Consider the following 23,559-nt stretch of genomic DNA (forward strand, 5'->3'; position numbering starts at 1 on the left):
TAAACATAAATATGCACACGTGCCACCTATACACGAAAAGAATCTATTAGAACTGGCCGCACAAACAATTGTGCATGGGTTTTTATAGTAGTTTTAGTCATAGCAGCACACGATCGCCATTGTTATAAAACACAAACAACACAAATGTAGACTAAGAAAGAGACAGATGAACACAGACACAGTCTATCTGCTCAGTGGAATGCTACCACTAAGTACTAGGTACTTAGCCCAACTATTGCAACAGTATTCGTACCACATCGTAACACAGAGTGGAAAGAGCTAGTTGCACAATAACAGCTATGAGTTTTCTTATATAAATGTTGGCAAGTGCAAAGCAATCAGAAGTAACAGAGAGTAGACCAATGGCTTCCTAAGGCTATGGTGGCTGGTAGAACTTCAAGACGTGGTGGAATGGACCACAAGAAACTTTTATGGGGTGATCCAAACCATCCTATTTCTGGCTATGGTGTTGGCTGCATGGCTAATGTGCCTCCGTCCAAACCTGCTGCATTGCGTATTTGTTACTTTTAAACTTTTTTATTTATTTGTATTTCTGTTTGTATTTGCTCCTCTGGAGGTGCCTGTGGAGACCATAAAAAAATCATTGGATGCCCTGGAGTTGGAGTAACAGGTAGTTGTGAGCTACCGCGTGAGTCTGGAAACCAAAGAGCCAGTACTCATGACCTGTAAGCTGTCTCTCCAGGCTCCACATTGTATATTTAAACATTGTTGTTCCTCATTCAAGTGGATGCAACCAAGCCAGACCAAGCTGGCAAGCAAAGGCACCCACCCAACACCTCAACTTTTCCCCTTAGAAAATATGAGAGTGGGCCATTAAGATGACTCACTGGGAAAAGGCTCCGGCCACCAAGCATGCTAACCTACATTTGGTTCCCAGGACTCATATAGTAGAATGAAAAAACTGACTCCAGCAAGCCATACACATATAGGGCAATCCCATGAAAGCGGGCTTTCTTCCGCCCAGCCTGGATGCATGGAAGCAGAGAGAAGATGGCTCCTGTTGCATCAGCACATGGTACCAAGTGGTTCCTCACCAATGTGATTCTTACCAGTGATCCGGTAGGCGGCATGATCTGTGCTGGGACAGACCAGCCATCTCAGCAGAAACCCAGGGGTCTAGGTTCACTGACAATCCATCCTTTTTGCTGGAGGCCACTTAAAAATAAGCAGTATAAGCTAGGTTATTATATGCCCTGTTTCCTGAAACTAAACAAATGAGACAAAAACCCACAAATGTGGATTCTAGAGAGATTAAGCAAGGGGTTCCACTTCCTGGGATCTGGGTTACCAGATCCCAGGAAAAGACTCAGCACCCAACGTGCCCTGGGCTCAGTATGCTTACTCTCATCCATCAACATTCTGCCATTCTTTCATAAATAGCAGGCAGGCTCCTGACAGCTGACCGAGAACTCTACCCCTGGGATGATACACAGTCCAAGGAGAGGAGACCGATGAATGATGGAACTCTGGGAGGATTTTTGGGGAATGAAAAGGAAAGAACAAGGGGTGGTGTGGGCAAGGCATGGCACACAGGAGAGAGAGAGCCTTAGATTTTGGACTCTCTGTTCATACAGGCAGGATGCCATCACCATCACTGTCTTTGTCATCACTGTCCTTGACCAAGGGAAACTTCGCATAGACAAAATCTGTGTCACACTGATATTAAAGAAGCCCAAGGGCAAAAGACACTTTTCTCTCCATAAGAAGGTCCATCAAACTTTAGAAAGCAAAGGCCATACCCTGAACAAATGACCAACAGCATCCTTGCTGGATGAATATTCTTACCCTCACTCACCGAAGCACAGTTCCTGTAGCCATGTGTACACGGCCCTTCCCTATATTGCATCACCTCCTTTCTAGAGCCCTATGAAAGCTCAAGACCCAGGTTAGAAGGGGGCGGGTTACATAATAAGATGCAAGGAATCTAAAAACAAGGGCTATGCATCTTAAGATTCCACCCAGAAATGGTGTCTGATGACAGCCGGTCCTTGGTGATTGATGGAGAATTAATATGAAAATGGAAGGAGGAGAAAAATGAGGACCTGTGCAACAATGGCTGTGTAATGGGCTTGTAAGCAAATAGCCAAGGGATGTGACTGTGGGTGACAAGCACCAGGGGGAAAGCAAAGGTCATGTGCACACAAGAGCAGACACACACAGGCAAACAAAGATCACCCACACTGGACATGCTCTGTGAGCATTCCCTTGATGCCCAGAACAGACACAGAATCCTGATGCTATTCTGAAATCATGGCATCTCTTTATGGTCCCATTGGGCTCAAGTTGGAAGTCCCCCACCCACCGCCAAAAGTGAAGCTAACAGAAGAGGCGAAGTGTGACTCAGCCTGCTGGATAGTCATGCACTTAGCTGCCTGGCTGTGACTGTTGTCAACGGTACATGAGTACAGGGTGTACTGAGAAGTTTTATTTTATTTTTTTTCTGGAGGGAAAAAAACTCATCACTGGCTTGCCTGAAGGTTCCATGCTCAAAATGCAACCATAGCTCCAAAATGGTGCTGTGTGAAATGTACTAAGATTCTGAAGCACAGAAACTGTCACCCCACTACCTACTAGGAGAACCCCTCAGCTGTCCCTGCCACAGTGACAGCTCAGAATGACAACCCAGGGACTCACTGTGTACTGTATCTTTAAGTGTAGGACTCAAATGACAACACATTTCCCAAAAGCAAAAGAAAAGAACTATAAGGCACAAGCATGGTATCTTAAAACTCTGAAGAAGAGTTTATTTAAAGTCTGCACTTCCACACTTCAAATTCTTAAAATTGAATTAAAAAATGATGTTGGGAAAAAGAGCATTTGGGAGGTGGGGGATGGGAGGTAGTGCAGTCAGAAAGCCACATGCTTTGAGAGTACCAGGACCTGGGGCAGATCCTTAGAACCCACATGAAGGAGATACGCTGGATGCCATGACGCACACATGTGATGTCAGTGCTGGGGAGGTGGAGGAGGAGAATCGCTGGTGCCCACTGGCCAGCTAGCCTAACATGCTGGGTGAGTTTCAGGGTGACGAAAGGTGCTGTCTCACAAAAAGATGGACAGCTCCTGAGAAATGTCATCTGAAAATGTCCTCTGGCCTACAAACACACATGTACACACACACACACACACACACAAAAAAATGTCCTCTGGCCTACAAACACACACACACACACACACACACACACACACACACACACGGGAGGTGGGGGTTGGAAACAAAAGAATATATATGCACATACCCATGGAGTGTGTGTATGTGTGTGTGTGTGTGAGAGAGAGAGAAAGAGAGCGAGAGAGAGAACATTTGTATAGTTTTAAACCATGAACATTCTGAAATGAAACTTAGGCAATAACAGATGGCTGGAAAGTGAATCAGTGATCAATACACTGAAAGTTAAGCAAATAGGAAAATATAACAAGTATAAACTACAGGAAAGATGAGAGATGACATAGGAAGGAAAAACATTTTAATATGTTCTATGGCTGAGTGGTAAAATATTTAAACACTCGGCAATGCAAACACTAAATTACCTTCTTATAATCATTATATGACTGTACCAAGAGGAACGGAGACAAGAAAATGTATATCACAGTGAGCCGAGGAAAAACACACAAGATGATAAACCAGACAGACCAGGAGTGGCAAGTGCTGTGTGTGTGTGTGTGAAACAGAGGTGATACTGTGACCGCTTTATTTTCATAGAAAAGCTGAGCAGAGATATATTATTTGGGAGCTAGCAAGATGGTTCAGTGGGTTAAGGTGCTTTTGCAAGCCTGACAAGCTGAAGCTGACCCCTGGATCCCACAGTAAAAGGAGACAACCAACTTCCCAAAGTTGTCCTCTGACCTCCACACATGTCCGTGCACTAGTGGGCACACACACAGGCTTCTCCCTACCATGGAGAAGTAAATGAAATTTTAAAAAGAGAAATACATTACTCTGACTCTAAAGTACACTCACTTTTAATTTTTATGAAAATCAATAAAGAAAAAAGAAAGAATGAATAACTGAATAAAACAAAAAAAGTAAAGAACAAAGGTGAGAAAGAGGTAAAGAAAGCAAAAAGCGGAACCATTTAAATACATAGTCCTGTTTTAGGCTTATACTGTAACAGACCATAATTTGTATTCCTTACCCATTTCTGTTTTCTAAATTGAATTCATGGTAGATTAAGGCCCCATTGCCCTATCTCCAATGCTAAGAAAACATTTTATGGGGAAAATAGGCATCTTAAAAAATAATTCTCTTCAATGAAAGATTCTTCTGATTATTTGTGGAAATTGCAAACTAGCTTTCTGTACAAATATTTCATGTGTACTTAGCTCCTTTAAGGTAACAATAGTAAAACAATTTAACATAGAGACATGCTATATCCCAAAAGGGGGGAGGGTAACTACAGAAGACAATTTTGCAGCCACACAACTGCTCATCTCTTTTATCACTGCAGAAAACAACAATGGTGTCTCCATGGGTTAAACAATGCACTGAGGGCCCAGGAAAAGATTCAATGGGCAAAGAACTTGCAGCCAAGCAGAAGGACCTGAGTTCGGATCCCCCAAACACCTGTAAATTTGGAACGCAGCAGTAGAGGCTTGTTGTAATCAATGCCAGCAATGCCCCTGCAGTGAGATGGGAGGCAGCCGACAGAAAAATCCACGGGAGCACATGGGCCAGCCTGGTGTTTGCAGTGGCAAACAAGAGAGGGTACCTCAAAGAAGGTGGCAAGATAATCTGACATTGTCCTCTGAGCTACACACACACACACCCTGCCTCACATCATAGATACACACACACACACACACACACACACACACACACACACAAGTGTTGAAACACTTTGGCGTTTGAAGTCCAGGAGGCATTAGTGTGTGCAGTTCCAGTTGCTCCCCAAACAGCAGGAAGCAAGTAGGGCAAGAGAGAGAAATTTGGTTGCCTTCTAAAATAGGAAACTTTCATGTGGCTCTGATTTAATTCACAATATTAAACTGTCTTTTCTTGTTTACATAGGAAAGCTTAGTCGGCAAAAGCCATGTGAATACAAACACAGGACACACAATATCAGCCACGCTCCCTTCCTAGCTGGGATTGGTCACTTTTAATAAGAACAGCTGTGTGTGTTAAGAGGAAGCGGATGAGCCAGGTGTGGTGGTTCTCATCTGTAATCCCAGCAGAGGAGAGGTGGAGGAGAGCGGATGAGGACTCCAGGGTCTTCCTCAGCTACACAGTGAGTCTGAGGGAGGCTGGAGATGTCTGTCTCAAAGCAAAGTGGGCAAACAAACCAAAGTAAAAACAAAAAACCCTAAACGAGCCGCGTTATCATCAATGAGGCCACTGGATGATCTACAGCAGCTTTCTGTGACATCTCTCAAAAAAGAATACTCCAACAAGAGATAGGAGGAAGGGGAGGAGTGAAGAAATCCATACACCAGCTCCGCTGCTCGAGGCATGGGAGGCCCCAGGTCTTATGCCCACCATAAGAAGCAAGGGGAAGCACCATGAAGAATAACTCTAGCTTCCTGATTCAGTTGCTGCAATTCCAGGAAAAACATGGGCGTCAGGGGCTGCTTTATTCTGCGGACTAAGATCCTCAAGTCCAGATATACTTAGCTCCCTGAGTTCTGCTACTGCCAAGGGCGCCATAGGTAGATTAGTAGTGTGTATGTGTATGGGACTCCGGGGTGTGTGCACACGAGAACCCATGGGTGTCCTTAGTTGCCATCTATCTTGTTTTACTGAGGGAGGTTATCTTGCTGGCCAGGAGCTCACTGACTGGAGTGGGTGGGCTGGTTGGCCTGGCTCTGCCTTCTCAGAGCTGGGATTAGCAGCCCTAAGACAGGACAGCTGGCCTTAAAAACAAAACAAAATAAAACAAAACAAAAAAATGGGTTCTGGGAATTGAACTCTGTTCCTTTCACTTGTACAGCACTGCCCTGACAGCCATCTCTCCAGGTTGGATAGTGATTTTAAGAACAAAATCCAAGGGAGAAACTGCGTTGTACACTTGGCAGTGGTGTTCTGACATCAGGCATGTATCGCTCCCACAGTAAATACAACACGAGGAGTCAACTTTAACATAAACCAAGAATTTCAGTTAATCATGATGCCAGCATTGCTTTCTTAATTCTAATTAGCTAATTCAAAATGCTAATTCTGTGCCCTATGCTTGGGAAAAATGGTAGAAAAAAATAATCTGCTCAGTTCTGCTAAGACACTGAAGTTGTGCACTAAAAACCTTCAATACAAACCATCTATGGTATGTATCCTCTTTTCTCAATATTCTTACTTTCGGAACATCTGATAAGGGTTATGAACCAGTTACCTACCCAAAACACATTTGCTTTGAACCGCACGTTGTTTTTAATAAATTAATAAACTGCCAGTTAAAATCGGGAAACATCACTTTAAAGAGCCAGAACTGTGCACTATAAATACTTCTTTTTAAGTATTTATCTGTGCGGGGATACATGCAAGCCAGGGTGTGTGGAGGTCAGGACAACTTTCAGGACTTGCCTTTCTTCACTCTGGGGTCCTGAGGATCTAACTCACGTAGTCAGGTTGGCAGGTAAGTGCCTCGACTCACTGAGCCATTTCACCATGGCACCACCGGGTCTGTATCCAGACAAAGAAACAGGAGGCTGTAGCCAGGAGGCTATCATCCTCCACAGTCCAGAGCCAGGCGGCGGAACACACATGAAATCCCAGTACTCGGCAGGTAGAGACAGGAGGGACAGGAATGGAGGCCCAGCTGCTTCTTCATGTTTGAAGTCAGCCAGGGCTACAGAAGACCTTGTCTCAAATAAATGAAAGAAAGAGAGAAAGAGAGAGAGAGGGGGAGGAAGGGAGGGAGGGAGGGAGGAAGGAAGGAAGGAAGGAAAGAACGAAAGAAAGAAAGAAAGAAAGAAAGAAAGAAAGAAAGAAAGAAAGAAAGAAAGAAAGAAGGAAGGAAAGAAAACAAATGATAGCATAAAAATTCCTGAAAATACAGATGGGAAAGTGGGGGCTTTTATTGTCTGACACAGTCCTCAACACCCTCCTTTGTCTTCCGAATTCCCTTCTACAGTCTACCTGGGCAACTGTTGGCTTGTCATTTCACTGGCCAAAAAACAAAACAAAACAAACAAACCACAACCAAATCTGAGTACTGTTGACAAATGCAAACGTTTGGGCCCATCTCAATGCTACATAATCAGAAGGCAGGTTCTCAAATTGCTTGCATGCCTGCGGTCTGGCCTGTTTCAACTCCAATTGTAGGGGCCTCACTGCAGCCCAAGCTTCTGACTCAGCTGGTCTGCAATGAGGGTCAAGATCTCTGTCAGATAAGCCAAGGGATGCTGGTGGTGGCCCTGGGACATCTTTGCTCTCTTTTTATTATGTTCAGTTATGACTTAAAGATGTTTTTTAAAAATTATTTTATAATTTTATTGTTATTGTTTATGTGTGAGGGTAAGTGTGTGTGTGTGTGTGAGAGAAAGAGACAGACAGACAGACAGACAGACAGACAGACAGTGGGTGAGCAGGTGGGTGCTGGTTCACATGGAGATCAGAAGGTTTCTGATCCTCTGCAGCTGGACTGACAGGCGGTTGTGAGGCACATGATGTGGGTGCTGGGAACAGAACTTGGGTCCTCTGGAAGGGTCAGAAGCACTCTTAATTGCTGAGCTATCTCTCCAGTCCCACAGTCGGGTTTTCAGGGTGGGGCTTCCCTACTTTCCAGGTGGGTATTTAGAGATTTGGAAATGTCTCCCATATGGGTTAACATTTTGTTTAGTTAGCTATTTAAAAAAAAAAAAAAAAAAAAAAAAAAAGTTGCATTTTCCTCCTCTGCTGGAACTGAGTCGTTTAAATTATTCCTTGGATTTATAATATGTACAATTAGTTCTGAACAATATACTATGCTCTGTTTGGGAATATCTTGATTTACACAAATGCGAAACTAATTGAACAGAACGATGACTGGAAAAGCCAAACCACAATGCCGCAGTTTCTGTCCTTCTGTGCAGCCTCCCAGCAAAGTGCTCCCTGTATCTTTAACGGCTCGCCCAGAGCTCAGAGCCAAAGTCTCAACTATTTGTTGTTCGCTGTTGTTATATTCTGTTTCAAGGTTCATAATTTGAAAATCGACTTTGGGGACTTTTTGCTTGGTCTATTAAAATGATTCATGTTGCATTCAACATAAACTGTGTGTTCACAGAGGAGGGTGAGAGCCCGCACTCACAGCATAATAACTAAAGTGAATTTTGAACGAGCCGCAGTTTGTGGCAGCCGCGTGGTATCATTTGTCTTAATTTTTCTTTGGCATTACATTAGGCAGATGCATTTACATTTCCAGGTATGGCTAACCACTTTAAAAACTTTGTTTTTACAGCCCGAGTAAAGGGGGAATCAAATCTGCATGTTTATGCTGTGTAACATCAAATAACACCATTTTACTGTTTGGAGTACATACAGCGGGGATTTACATTCCATTTACCTGACCTCACAGAGGGAACTCGGACTGATATGCAAAGTACATGAAATATTTACTACGGATGGATCATGCAAGGCTTCTAAAGGGAAACAGATGAAGGAGAGGATAACACCCTTTCTGCTGTGCCCTTTCCAGCTCCTCACGCTACTTTTCACTGGAATTCCATAATTGCACTCATCATTTTCATTCAGATTCATCTTCAATAAAACAAGGCTCTAGATAACTTACGCCAGAACTTTAGGTGACAATTGTACAGAGTAGCCATTTGTCACTAATGCACCAATAAACGTACAGGCACAGACAGACAACCCACATGCCTCCAGCTCATGAAATATGTATTCCGGAGGGCTGGCAGGGAAGGTCGCTGCATTCCCATTAGTGTCTGTGGGCATATGCATACGTCTTTCAGCAGACAAATTCTATAAATATGAGACACTGAACTATTTCAGATGGGTGGAGAATGTTAGGAGTAAATCTTACATTCTCTCGGTGTACTATAAGCAAACTATCAGATCAGAACGGATGATGCCAAGTCCCAGAGTTATAATGCTTCCTGAGGTTCTGGTTTCCGTTTACATCTGAAAACGAGCTTGTAAAAACTATGACACCCAGCCCAGGAAAGCACGGCGTTCCACCCAGCTAGGCACAATACCCAGGTGAAGAAATCTGCTTTCAAAAAGGGGGTGGTGAGCTATTCATACAAAGGTTCTGTGGTGGCTAATCGTGGTTGTCTGGATCGGATTTGTATCAACTCAGAGCAGACAGACATAACCGCTGGGGAACTTTTTGATCCGGCTACACAAACCAGGAAGACCAAGTCTGATTGTGGCTAACACATTCCCATGACAGCTGGGTGAGAGAAGGTCCAGTCGGGAAGCTTTGCTTTTGCCTTGTTGGACTTCCTGTCTCCCTGCTGATGCTTGACAAGTTCAGCTACCAGGCTGCAGCGGCCACGGTGCTGCTGCTCCTGCTGGTACCTTCACTTGCTGATATCAGAACTCAGTTTCTCCAGGCTTCCCATGATGACTGGAGACCAGTAGATCTCCAAGACTCCTCCAGGCCTTCAGCTTGGGAATGTGTAGGCATCCAGCCTCATGATCTGAGCAGCTTCCAGGCATACAGCCTCTCCAACGTGCAGACAGCCATTGTTGAACTAACCAGACTGCATATTCATTCTATAGGTTCTGTTCCTCTGGAGAATCATGCCTAATAGAGGTTCTGAATGATTACTATGGTTTGTAATCAAAGAGTTAAGGGCAGAGGCACTGGAGACAGATCTCCTCCTGAGCTGCCATTTGACTCTATAAACTGGCTGTTTTTGTTACACAAAGCAATCTCAGTTTTCTTAGTCTCGGTCTCTTCATCCATAAAAATGAGAATAAGAAACCTAGTAGAACCCTTGAAGTTAGCTGTGTACATTTCTATATGTAAGCTTCAACAGAGTGAGAGAGAGAGAGAGAGAGAGAGAGAGAGAGAGAGAAGCACCCAGTAAGTGTGAGTTCTTGCTGGGTGAGGCGTCACACACTTGTAATCCTAGCACTTGGGAGATGGAGGCAGGAGAGTCAGGAGTTCAAGTTCATGTTCTCCTTGGTTACATGGAGAGTTCAAGGCCAGCCTAGGCAATGTGAAACACTGCTTCAATAAAACACCACAACCAGTACTGGGGTAGATACTTTGGTGGGTAAGAACACTTCCTCCATGTCCTAGCATGAGGAGCTAAACTCCAGTCTCCAGAACATGTGTGAAAGCTGGGCATGGAGACAGAAGGATTGCTGGAGCTCACTGGTCAGCCAGCCTGGCAAAACCACAGTGGAACCCAGGTGCAGCAAGAGATGCTGTTCTTCCTGAGCAAATAAGGTACACAGTGATGGAGCAGGATACCCAGCAGCACCCTCTCGCCTCCTTATACACATGTACCCCCACATTACTTCTGGTCAATCACCACAAATCAACCTCTATTATTAAACCTACCATCAGGGATAATTCAGACTAGGATCATCACAGCTGATCAACAGCTCATTAGCAACCAAAAAAAAAAAATAGCCCATTATCCTATTAACTAAACTGTATAAATATTTGCAGTAGATGAATGAAAGTCTTTGTACTTGAGAAAATGTCATAAGCCTTGTAACTTACAGTGTGGACCGAACGGCTGGGGTAAAAAGCTGGCTTTTGGCTAACATCCATCCTTCAGTCTGTTGGCTTCCAGACTCACTCAGCCTCTACCTATCCCAGGTTTCTCCCATCTCAGGAGTGTGCTGGGTCCTGACACCACTAAGGATAACACATTTGTCCTGGATTCAAGATGCTCATGGTCTACATAGGTGTGTTGTGACTTTTCTTGGGGAGAAGTGAACAACATCTATTCATTCCAGATAGGGAACCAATGGCAGACCAAAGAAAGGATTCTACTCAAGTCCAGTTGAGGAAACCAGTGAGTTTAGTGTGAAGCTTGTGGGAGTGTGGATGACTAAGAAACAGCTGCATCACAGAAAAACTGTCCCAGTGGATGAGGACTCAAAAAGCTATGCACCCAAAGCTAACTATTGAACTTGCAAACTTTTTTTTCTCCAGCAACTATTACCCATATAAGCTTGGGGGTGGGGAGGTACTGTAAGTCCTGTAACTTTCAGGAGTATCCTGAGCCTGGTAAGTCTCATTCACTTCCTAAGTATCAACAAGCCCACCCCCACCCTCCCACCCCCAGGAATAGAAGTTTTCATTCAGAAGAAATAGCTATACAACACTGAGTGTTTCTTAAAGTGCAAGTAGCCAAACAATGACTTGGGTATAGTTCAAAAAATGAGGAGAGAGTCCAGAACAGGAAGCTCATCCAGGCCCAACAAGCCTGCCTCTTAAAATGAGTGTTCAGAGTCTCTACAGCAAAAGACAAAGAATACGGCTTCAATTATAGAGACCCAAAAGCCGGAAACCAGGATGGAGGTCGGTGCAGGCAGGACAGTGATGCAGGAGGCTCACACTAAGCCACCCTAAGGGTTTTGGGAAGGCTCCTTGGGAGAGGAATATCTGAATTGAGCTGGAACAGAGGAGTAGGAGGCAGACTCTCCCTAACAGACAATGGCTGACATTCCAAACCCCTCACTCCTGCTTGGCTTGGCTTAGTGCCAAGAAAGAGAGCATTACAGTCAGACGGCCTACTGCATAGATTCTCTGTTGGAAGGTCACAGACCTTCTTCAAGTCTGTTTCTGTGTCAGGAAAAATGGCCACCACAACAGACACCACACAGGTTGCTGGAAGGATTAAATGAAGCCACGAATGTACGCAACAGTATAGGGTTCCGTGCTGACACAGAAGAGACACTTTGAGATACTATTAATGCTGACATTTCAAGTAACTAGGGAGAACTAAGGATGAGCAAAACTCAACAACCCCATCCCTGTGTCTCACAGCATGCCCATCCCCCACCTATCCAGTGAAACAAGCAGGGACAAGGGTGACTGAACCAGGGTGTCCAAGCTGGGTCTCTGTTGATGAGAGAAACACCACCGTGACAAAAGTGGGTCAGGGAGGAAAGGGCTTAATTCAACTTAAAGGTTACAGTGCATTACTGAGAGAAGTCCGGGTAGGAACTCAGGGCAGGGGCTTGAAGCAGAAGCCGGAAGGGCTTGTTCTCTGTGGCTCATGCTCAGGGAGCTTTCTGATAACTAAAGGGACTCTAGCCAGACCAGGCCCAGCAAACATGCCTCTGGCAGGCCATGCCCCCCTCTCTCATTCCCTCTGCCATGCTAAAGACCATTAGATTACATTCCTAAAGCTAGCCACTAAGGTCTATTCCCTTATTTTGGTCACTTTCTCCTCCCGAGGCTGACTACTAAGGTCCAGCTATCAAAGTATCAAAAGCCCCCTTTGGTTCACCTAATTAACATGCCCAATCAGAACATATCACAGCATGCTTGCCCATTCTATCACAGACCTCCCCTTTCCCTCTTCTTAAAAATTACACCTGCAAGGTCATTTGCTGCTGTTTTTCTGCCTGGGTCAGAAAGCAGCCACTTTAACTTTTCTTCCTCGATCAATTAAAGGATCTTTCTGTGAAAACAGGCGTTTGGGTATGGTTTGTGCCTAACCCTGGGTCCAGGAGGAAATCCCCCCTAAGCCTGGAGTCTCCTTCAATAATGCCAATCTTCGGCACCACAGACACAGGGGCAGGACCGACTACACTACCTCAACTAGCAATAAAGAAATTTCCCCACAGACACATGGCGGGCCAAGCCAATGGAGGTGGACCCTCAGTTGAAGTCTCCTCTTTCCAGGTGTCTCTACCTTGTGTCAAGTTAACAAAAGAGAGAGAGAGAGAGAGAGAGAGAGAGAGAGAGAGAGAGAGAGAGAGAATACAGGATTTATGAACCAGACACCCATGAGATAGGACATTAGTTTTCCAGTGTTAGGAGAAAAGTATCTAAAAAGAGACATTGGATCTTTGGGGGTGGGCGGGCAGCCTTTGTGAGTGGATGGATGTCTGTCTCAGGGGAGTGGCTTGGCTCCCCACATAGCTAAAGCTCTTTCCGCTCTCTTCTGCACGAACTTTGCAATCTTTAAGGGTTGAAGCAGAATGAACTCTTCACTGGAAGCCAAAAAGATGCCTACAACATGCTCTTGGCCCTCCAGCTTCCAGGACGGATGGCCAAAATAAACCTCTTTTCATTATAAAGTAATTAGTGTAAGTTACTCTGATCACAGAGTAACTCTGAGCAATAGAAAATGAACTACGCCCACACGGTCATTTTTACATGAGGAATGTTATGAGGCCTTATCCACAAGTGTGCTAACCTAATCCTGGAGCTACAGCATGAACATGGAAATGAAAACGGAGTAAACAGATGCCTACCAACATCACTGAGGTAGTCTCCAAAAGAATCTCTCATATATATGAACTCAAAAACAAGACACCGTCGCAGGACTTTGCATAGCAGTATATAGTTAGGCTTCGGGTTTCTTATTTGGAGGGTGGCGCTACATTGCCAAAACTATACAAGTTTGTCAGTTTAACAAATATCTCAGCTTTAACTATCTTTTTAGCTCTTGTCTTGGGAGCTGACACAACTGTCCACCAGAACATTGTATTTAGCAAAAGGGGAGAAAGTGGAAAAGGAGGATGAAGAAGAAAAGAAGAAGGAAGAAGAATAGGTGGAGGAGGAGGGAATTCTTCAAGCAGAAAAGACCCTCAATGCTGGCTTCTCTAACTGAAAAATATTCTAAGTTAATTGCAATAAAAAGCTCTTTCAAATTATGGATAGCAAACCTGAATCAAACATATTCAGGGACTGTAGGTGTTAAAAATAATACAGACCTTGAAAAAAAATCTATATTTTAATCTTTTTTGGGCAAAAACAAATTATCTTATTTACTACATGAATGATTTCCTCAATTTAACGCCAATCTTTAGCGCCAACTCCTACCTGTCTAAAAGAGGCTGCAACAGAAACGACTAGATTATTTATATTATGAGGAAGTGTTTAAAAATAAACGGGAGAGATGACTTTACCAGCATTGAAAATAAAAATAACACGCATAGCATCTGAGCTTACAAAAACCTAATTTTATTTTCTCCTGTTTCCAGGAGGGGAGTTTAAAAGAGTACACATAAAAGAGTAAATTACATTTCTCTTTGAGGGTGGGTGAGAACAACATCTAGACTTTACTGTCGTGTTCAGAAGGAAACACCCGCACAGCTCCCTCCTCATGTGGGACGACAGAGTGGGGACATCTTATCCCTGGTGGCGCCGCCTGCACGAACACAGAGATGAGGGCACTCACATCAGGCTGGACCTTGTTTGAGGTCAGTGTGCTTTTTAAGAGTTATGACAAAATCAGAATTATAATGTAAATTTTAGCACATTGACTCTCAACTGGACAGCTCGTTACCATTAAGTACATTCATACAGGTAACATTAATGTTACGGCGTGTGCGGAACTGGGGAAAGAACCGGGCCTCGTATTTGAGAGACGAGTATCACGGCACCGAGCTACCATCGACCAACCCTTTTATTCTTACTTCGTACGAGGAGGCAGAGTCTCACGAAGCCGGCTGGGCAAGGCTTCCACTTGGAATCCTCCTGACTCAGCCTTTCCTGTAGCTAGCATTCCAGGACTATGCCACTAGGCCAGGCTTAGCAATTGGTTTTCCGGAAATCGACAATTATTAAAGCGAATACCCTTGAGTGTTTTCTTGTCATCAGTTTGGGTAGGATTTTTTCCAGTAGTTCTCTTGGCGTGTGTGGGGAGAAGGGAATGGGATGCGGGATGTGGTCTGGGTGTACACACGTATGTGACTGTGTGTGGTCCTGTGTGAGGGAGCAGGGGCAGAGTACTTAACGCCAGGCAAACAATGCAAATGAAACTCCTCAAACTGTTCTTAGAAAAAGAGAGAAAGGACACCTTCCTACCCCTGTCCTGGCTACACTGCAGGGACACTGTAAAAGACTCCATGACCGTCTACACTGCCCAGGTGTGTGAAGGAAATGGTTTTTTGTGTTTTTTTTTTACATAGAGAACATTACCAAGCAGCACAGGATTTGCCCCTGGACCCTGATAGCTGGCTTGGGTGCCAGTTGAATTCAGCCAGCACAACCACGAAGCCAGGCCATGCTTGCCACAAAGCCTCACAAGCTATTTTTGCTGTTATTCCAGCCCACGGATGACAGGGCTGGTCAATACAGAAACAGCCCTTTCCAGAACTTCCAAGGTAGAGGGCTATTCTAAGAGACATCACAGCCCCCCCATCCCCCACTCTTCATCCATTTTTATTTCTTTCCGAGAGCCAGTCCCCCCCCAAATGCAGCAGAGGAGAGCCAGCTGGACCATGGGTAGCCAGAGGAGGAAATTCCTGTCTCAAGAAAAACCAGAACCAAATGTTAGTGCGCAGATGCCCCCAGGTTGTAATTTCACTGTAATGGTTTCTTATGATAATTAAAACCATGTCAGCAAAGGTTGCCCGCCTTGAGACCACAGCGAGGAGGACTTGGACAGTGTGCGGAAAGTGTTTGCCCTTAGCGAGAGGAAGGTTTTCAGCACGCGCTGGGTCTGCAGTGGGGAGAATGCCCTTTGTTCCTACTGGAAGCCTACCTGGCAATAATACCCATCACCCGATTTCATTCTATCTCCTCTGTGTACCCCATGCCCCTCTGACTCCCAGCACAGAGCACAGCAGGTCCCCGGTAAATACTACTCCATGAATACAGCAGTGAGCCTGTACATTATCACACTCTAAAAGGATTGCCACCCTCATCATCACCACTGCCTGCTTAGTCACCTTCAGGGTACAGAAAGGAAGAAAATTAAGCAACTTGCCCAGGCCACAGAGAAAAGGGTTTATGATGCTACACCTGAACTCCAGATGTGAGCTGAGCTCTTGTTTACTCGTTTATCGTTTATCATGCGTGCGGACGATGCTGGTCCCAAACTCAACACCACAAAAAGCAAATGTACCCATCAATCAATCGGTGTATAAGAATTTAAAGGTAAAAGCTGGGAGTGTGCCTCGGGTTTCAGCTGCTTTTTCTTTCCTCTCTATAAAGTTTTTAAGAAGTTCACTGATGGCATTTCCTGGAGCAATTCTGGTGGGAGCTCAGACCCTCCTTCTGCAGTGCAATGGACAGGAGGCAGTTAGGTTATAGAGAAGCCAAGGCTAGCCCCCACACTGTTGTGCTGTCACCCGATTTGCCTTCAACACAAGCAATGTATCTTTTGTTTGTGCCGGAGCTGGAGGTTTTCGAGTTACAGAGAAGAAAGGATGGCTCAGGTGTGTGTGTGGCGGGGGGGGGGGGGGGGGTGTCACTGCAGTCTCAGAGCTGGGCTGGCTGAGTCACAAAGACGCTAGAGCTAAGGACTGAATGATTTTTTCCTTTTAAAGTTCTCTCTGCAAAGCTCTAGAGCAGCGGTTCTCGACCTGAGTGTGGCATATCAGATATCCTGCATAGCACACATTAACATTATAATTCATAACAGGAGCAAAACTACATCTATGAAGTTGCAATGAAAACAGTTTTATGGTTGGGGGTCATTTTATGGTTTATGTATAACAGGGTCGCAGCTTTAGAAAAGTTGAGAACCACAATGCTAGGGGTTTGCTGGAGTTGTTTTTTTGCCAAGAAATATCTTAGATAAAATAATATGGCCACAGTCGCCAGTGGAAGCGAGGTGTCTAAAGAAAAAAAAAATGTTACTAAAGATGGCTTTGTAAGCTTACTATGAGTCTGTCATTTTTGTGTCTTGTATCTATAAACCTAAGAGTCTGGAGGCTGAAGCAGGAGGGTCAGACCTTCAAGGTCATCTTAAACTATGTATTTGGTTTTAGGCTAACATGGACATATAAAACCCTGTCTCAAAAAAAAGACAATAAATGAATGAGTACATAAATAAATGTTACCTGCTTGGGATTTGGAAGATTGCATACCTACTTTAAAAGACCAAAGAACAGCTATAAGGGTTTGGTGGGGAGAAAGGTTGAAGAAGCCTCATGCTGTGTCCAGGGGGCATTTCCAGTGGGAGCAAGCACGGAGCACACAGCAACACACCCGGAGACGGAAAGAGATGGGTCGTGATTTATGGTTGCTGAGTGCTTCTGCTCACCAAGTGCCACCAAACTCCAGGCTATGAAGCGTCATCACTGCCCATGAAAGTCCTCTTCTTCCACCCTGGGCCTTGGAGGCTGAGGCAGCCCAATCAAGATGGCCCAGACCCTAGACATGGGGAGGAAGCTGACCTGCCCAGCTTGCACGCCTTATACCCCCATCCGGACTTTTAGGAAGCCGCCTCGAACAAATCAAGCCAGGCTGTCATCCGATGACAAAGTGGATTCTTTCCCAATGTGACATACTCATTTATCATCTTTCATAAGACAGACCTGAACCATAATTTAGTCCCATAGCTGCTGTATAAATGAACTCCGGGTTTTGATGGGCTGGGCCAGCTTCCTCAACATCAGCTCACTTAGGAACGTGAATGCACAAGGTCAGGATCCAAGTCCTTGTAGAGGCTCCTGGGAGAGGTGGTGCCCAGGCTAATAGATGGGACCCAGCAAGCCAGGGATGGTGTTGGCGATAGGCCTCCTGGGGGCACATGCAAAAGAAAACAAGTTGTTGGAAGAGTAGGATTTTTTTTTGTTTGTCAGCCATTTCCACAATGGCAAGTTTGACATTCGATATTCAAAAGACAACACAACCTTCATGGGCCCAGAAATTGAGCTTTTACTGCAGAAAGGCATATCTGAAGTGAACTAAGTAATGCTTTGTCAATAAAAGTTAGGTCTGTATTTTCAACATATCATGGATTTGGATGTCAAATTGAAACTGTTGACTCCATATCAGTGGCAAACGAGCACTTACAAATCTGTTGGTGTCTGTGATGAAAAAATAAAAATACAAACCGTGTGTTAGACATGGACTGCACGCCAGAAAACACACTGTATTTCCCGTTTCAGTAATAGCGTAACTCTGCTTGAGATGGAAGTAGGAACGGCAGAGACAGAGATAGAGACAGAGACAGACAGACAGTCAGACAGAAATATTGAAAAACTTGTCAGAGGAGTTGATTAACTTCTCTTTTTTGGGGGAGGGGGCATTTAAGACAGGGTTCCTCTGTGTAGCCTTGGCTGCCTTGGACTCACTTTGTAGACTAGGTTGGTCTTGAACTCACAGAAATCCACCTGCCTCTGCCTCCCGAGTGTCAAGATTACAGGCGTGTTCCAGCTGAATAACTTCCATAAAGACACACAGTAATCAGGAGTGGGGTTGGGACTGTAAGATTAGAATCCTTTCTAAGTTGAGCTTCCCGTGTGTGATGAGGATGGTCAGCTGCCTGTTTCCCCGGGAATGATTACAACATGACATACAAAACCACAGAAAAACCATGCTGGCTGTGGAGGTGTCCAAGGAGAAGAAATGGACTCCAGCTGGTACACATCCGCGTATTGTGCAGCCCTGCAGTTTCCGTCACTGAGGTGAGCACATTCCCCGTTAACTTAAAGTGTGTGACAGCGCCTGTCAGGCCTGCCGGCTCATGAAGACGATCCCTGCGGTCCACGCTGCCCAGCTGTGTTCTAGTTGTGTGGCCTGTTTCCCTGCACCTCCATACATTGGAAAAAAGAAATTCTCATTCCAACTAAAGTTCTTATGGGCCATGTACTCCCAGGAGAATACCAAAAGTTCAAAGGCAGACAGGGGGTTAAAACCATACCTCGGCTCCTTAATCGTAAAGTTTGGGGTAGCTATCTGAACCCCATTTCCTCATCCTGCCAAATCTTGAGTTCTGTGGGGATAGATAAACAGAGACCACATTTGCCCATCGCCAGGCCCCTGACCCAAGGAAGCATCTGGTGTTAGAGGTTCAATATTTTTAAATTTTTTAAATTTTTACTAATGTGTATGTTTGTAGGGGTACCTGTGGAAGCTAGAAAAATGCATTAGATCCTCTGGAGCTGGAGACTCTAGCAGTTGTAAACTACCCAACATAGATGCTAGGAACCAAACTTGGAAAACTTCTCTTCCCCTGGAAGAGAAGCAAGTGCTCTTAACTGCAGAGCCATCTCTCCAGCCTCAAGACGATGATTTTTAATGTTATTTTGTTTTTCAGCAGCATCCTGTCACAGCACCCAGAGTTAGCCATGAGTGTTCAAGTTTCAGGTGCCAAAGCAAAAAACAAAGAAGAAAAGATAACAAACAAATACCAAAAAAAAAAAAAAAAAGACAGTAGGAAGGGAGGGAGGAAAGGAAGGAGGGAGGTATGGGAGGGAAGGAGAGAGGAAGGAAAGAAGGAAGGAAGGAAGGAAGGAAGGAAGGAAGGAAGGAAGGAAGGAAGGAAGGAAGGAAGGAAGGAAGGAAGGGAAAGAGAGGAGGAAAGAGAGAAAGAAAGAATAAAGGAAACCCCTGATTCCTGACCCCTGTGTTCCAGGGCAGCAGGCTTGCTTGCTTGCCTGGAAGTGAATACATCAGCAGTCACTCAGGCTATGGTCCCATGAAAAACATGGGGCGACAAAAGCCCCTTGCAGCAATCTCCAAGAAGGAGGAATAAATTAATCAAACTGCCAGAGAGAGAAGGCCGGGTTGACCTCCTTCTGATCTCATTACTTCTCTATTACCCTTTTGAAAAACACCCTCTTACAGAGATCACTAATTGAAGATTATGTGGAGGGAAATCGCACCTCTCCATCACGGTGGGAACTTTTCCTCATTTGTCATTCTAATAATTCACTTCTTTTCTTTTCTGAAGAGACACAGACACTAATGGACTATCATCAGTTAAAAAGGCAATTTTTCCATTTAATTGCACTCATTAAATACTGCACTAGAACAATTGGAAAAGCAATAGTCTCAATATTTAATCATAGCATAGGAATAATGAAACATGGCTTCAAAATAAATCTTGGAATATTTATAAAGTCACGAACGAGCTGTTTTAACAACACCTATGATCAAGGCCAGTGTAGTCAGAATGAGACGTGTGATTTTTCATTTCTCCTGATTAGACCTGGTAAACATTTGCACTTTGAGGGGAGAGATTAGAGTGGCCTGAACAGTCCTACCTTTGGTGGCTGCTGCAGAGCTGTGGCTGGGTGACCTCTCCCAGACTCTTACAGCGAGGCTCAGAAGCTGTCACACAAGCTGGCCTCCCAGGAGGACATTTGCATCAGGGGCAGATATTGCTCAGAATGGCTTTGCTCATGTTCTATCTAATCCACGCAGTTAAGATGTACAATGTGATGGCCTCAGTCCACTCACCGAGTCAAGCCACCATCACTCCAGGCAACTACAGGCTTTTTTTTAGCCCATACCACATCTTATTTTCCTCTTTCCCCTAAGCTCCTTCACTTCCAAGTAGCTGCTCACCTACGTTCTGTCCCCTTGAATTTCCCTATTCCGGAGGTTGCACATGAAGGAAACGTATCATACGTGTGTGGCCTCTTGTGACTGAGTCATGCTCACATCTAAGTCTCACTCCTTTTCATGGCTGGAGAACAGTTATGAGCTACAACTTATTTACTCTTCTGCCTGTTGATGGGCACTTGAGTTGTTCTGATCATTTTGCCGCTATGAATAATGCAGTGGCCATTCTTCCACTCAAAGACGAGACTTCAAGCATGCTTTTGTTGCTATTCAGTATTTATGTAGGAATGGGCTTGCTGGGTGTGTGGTAGTTGCGTGCTTGGTTATGTCCGGAAATGCTTGCTGCATTGCTTTCCAAAAAGCCGTGTTACCTGACATTCCCAGCAGCAAACTGTAAGGGTTAAGAAACTGTAAGAAGTCGCATGACTTCTCTGGCCTATCCAAGAGACACTTGTCTGACTTCCCGCCTTCAGCGGTGGTATGAGACATGCCCAGCACCAGGAAAAGAAATACAAGCACCCAGATTATGTTGTGAACAGGAGAACTGGCTGCTCTGACTCATGGGAAGGCTCTAGGCTACTGGCATCTGGCAGAAAGATGTTCAAATCCTAGCTCTGTACCTTCCAGGCTTCCTGTAGCCTTGGTCAAGTCCTATCAGCCATCTGAGCTTTGATTTCTCCTAAAGAAAAGTAACTTACAGAATGAAGGTAAGTGGCGAAAAATAAAAAGGAATCAAAAATTGCTCAGCAAGGGTCTGGAGCCGTGGCTCAGTGATTAAGAGCACTTGGCTGCTGTTCCAAACGACCCAGTTTCTTCCCCTGCACCCACATAGTAGCTCACAACCTCCTGAAAATCTGGTCCTAAGAGACCCAACACCCTTTTCTGGCTTCCAACGGCATTTCATGCATACGGTGGGCAGATATACATGACAGCAAAACACATATAAAAATCAAACAACCAAATGATTTTTAAAAAAAAAAAATCTCTGAGCAAAATGTCCAGCCCCTGGCCATTGAGCAAGGAACAATTCTGTCATCACATCTCAGACCTCACTGAACGGTGACTTTGAGTTGCCGTGATGTCATTTCAGTATGTGCACAGGGTTCCCCTCCAGCCTTAGATCTAACAAGCTCTGAAATCCAGAGCCTACATGGGCAGAAGGAAAGGCGAGCGTAGCTCATTGTGAGCCCAGTGAGCAAAGAATGTCTGCCAGGAAACACACTTCCCCAGCTGAAGAGACCTCCCTCCTCTGATGCCCCACTGCCATGCACAAGAAGGAAAGCCAGAGCCAAATAAAGAGCACGACCCAACTCCAGGTCAATGAGCCGACCTCAGTCAGGGCCCCAGCTCCTCCCTGTGTGGAATGTTGAAATTCAGTGCCTATGACTTTAACTCAAGCTCAAAGACCAAAGCAGAAAGAAAAAAGTGTGGGCGCTGATGGTATATTATGTCCTGAAGTGAGCCTCGTGCGCTTAGAGCCTGTCTCCCTGAAGGTCTACAGTCCTGTGAGGCTGTATGACCTATCTGCTTCATTCTCTAATGTACAAATGTGGCATTGTGACTGTCACATAACAGGTCTCAGCGATGATGTGTTACCCAAGTAAGTGAATGCATGAAGAAATGACTGTCCCAAGATGAAACCATGGAACCGTTTGGAAACCTCTTCAGCCACCGCTGTCACTTCTGTCATTGCACATAAAGAAACTATACATAAGCATATTCATGAGAAGAAAGAGTCCATGCTCTGAGCTTCAAGACAGACTCCCCAGGTTCCCTGCTCTACCATAAAGACAGTCCCAGGATGATGCAGAAGCAGCGACTTAGGTCGTCAGTCATCACGCTCACGTGTTTTCCTCTGACTTTTCTGCAGTAGAGGTCATTAATCTATAACTACTACCCAGACCCAACTGCCACATTGTGTGTGGCTTGTGAGCTAAGAATGGTTTGCTCACCTTCAAAAGGTTGAACAGGAACCCAAAAAAGGATCACATGTCGTGACACATGAAACTCAAACCTCAGTGTCCACAAATAAAGCTTTCTTATGGAAACATGCACTTGCATGATACCCATGCTGGCTTTTGTACCACAACGACCAACGCAAACAGTTGCAATGGACTCAGAACTGCAGGGCCTAAACCATTTCAAGCCTGTGCCACCTCAGAAAATGCTGTTCTTTCCTGACCGTGAACTGAGGTGCCATTATGATAGTGAAGCAATCACTATAGTCAGAGACATCCAGGAGGAAGTATTTATTCAGACCTACCTGGGTTTGAATCCTTCCTCTGAAATTCACTGGCTCTGCTTAATTGCTTTGAATCACTACTCTCTCCACTGTCAAATGAGGCTCATCATCTCTAGGCCACTGGATGCATGTGAAGTCTTAAAACTGTGGAGAGGTATGAAAGCATATGGCATAGGAGCTGGCCACTAAACACTAGCCATCATTAGTATAGACTGCTCCTTTAATAAAATACTTCTACACACATGTTTCAAAAGGAGTCAGAGTCAGAATGTCAGCCCTCCTCTCAGTGCTGGCTAACACACAGAAGGAATGAAAGATGTCGTTAAAAACAACAGAACAAACTATATAATCAGCATATAACGGAATCCAGATGGATTATTCCATTCTGTTGGCCCTTGCCTTCCCCCACCAGCCCCGCCCACTGGCAGGGTAAGTGAGAAGTAAATACACAACCATCCCATTTATATACAATGAAATTGAAACCATTTGCCTTTTTTTTTTTTTTTTTGGACAATTTGGAACCAAATGTTCAGGCAAAAGGCATTGGGTTTGTCTGCCTAAGCTGATGTCTTCGTGTACTAATTTGAGTTAACGTTCAACCTACAACCTGTCTCTGTGGGTCTGTCACTTACGATCTGTATAACAAACATGCACAAATGAAACCCATTTACATCTATTCCCTGGGAAGCGCTGATGTCATTCAAGGTAACCAGAATCATATGCCTCCTGGTCCAGCTTCTCATGAAGCTCCAAATATCTCTGCTGGTAACTGGGCTTCACAGAAGGAAACAGACACGGAGCCAGGGGAGAGGCCACACTGAGGGCTATGTGTGTATATGTGTGCCCTGAAGCCGAGGCCGGAGCCTGCCCCTCGCTCCTTCTCAACCACGCTTAAGCGCTCTACCATGTGGCTTGCTGTCACTTCCTTCCCCAGGTGTACCACCCAAGAAAATGACAGCACTATCAAGCCCGGGTAAACCCAGC

General features: G+C 44.8%; 1 protein-coding gene across 6 annotated transcripts in view; it reads right to left on the minus strand.

Moving 5' to 3' along the window:
- Wwox (WW domain containing oxidoreductase) overlaps positions 1–23,559 on the minus strand; it is a 906,316-nt gene that overhangs the window by 695,996 nt on the left and 186,761 nt on the right. Inside the window, exon 6 of one of the 6 annotated variants that reach the window (XM_060391919.1) lies at positions 14,128–14,238. The exons of the other annotated variants lie outside the window; for them this stretch is intronic. Within the exon in view, the coding sequence (XP_060247902.1) occupies positions 14,143–14,238 (96 nt within the window). The 3' untranslated portion in view covers positions 14,128–14,142. Of the gene's footprint in view, positions 1–14,127; positions 14,239–23,559 lie in introns of those variants that run through there. 6 annotated transcript variants of the gene reach the window in all.

This window comes from Meriones unguiculatus, chromosome 10, assembly GCF_030254825.1.
Source record: "Meriones unguiculatus strain TT.TT164.6M chromosome 10, Bangor_MerUng_6.1, whole genome shotgun sequence".
In the NCBI taxonomy this organism is placed as follows: Eukaryota; Metazoa; Chordata; class Mammalia; order Rodentia; family Muridae; genus Meriones; species Meriones unguiculatus.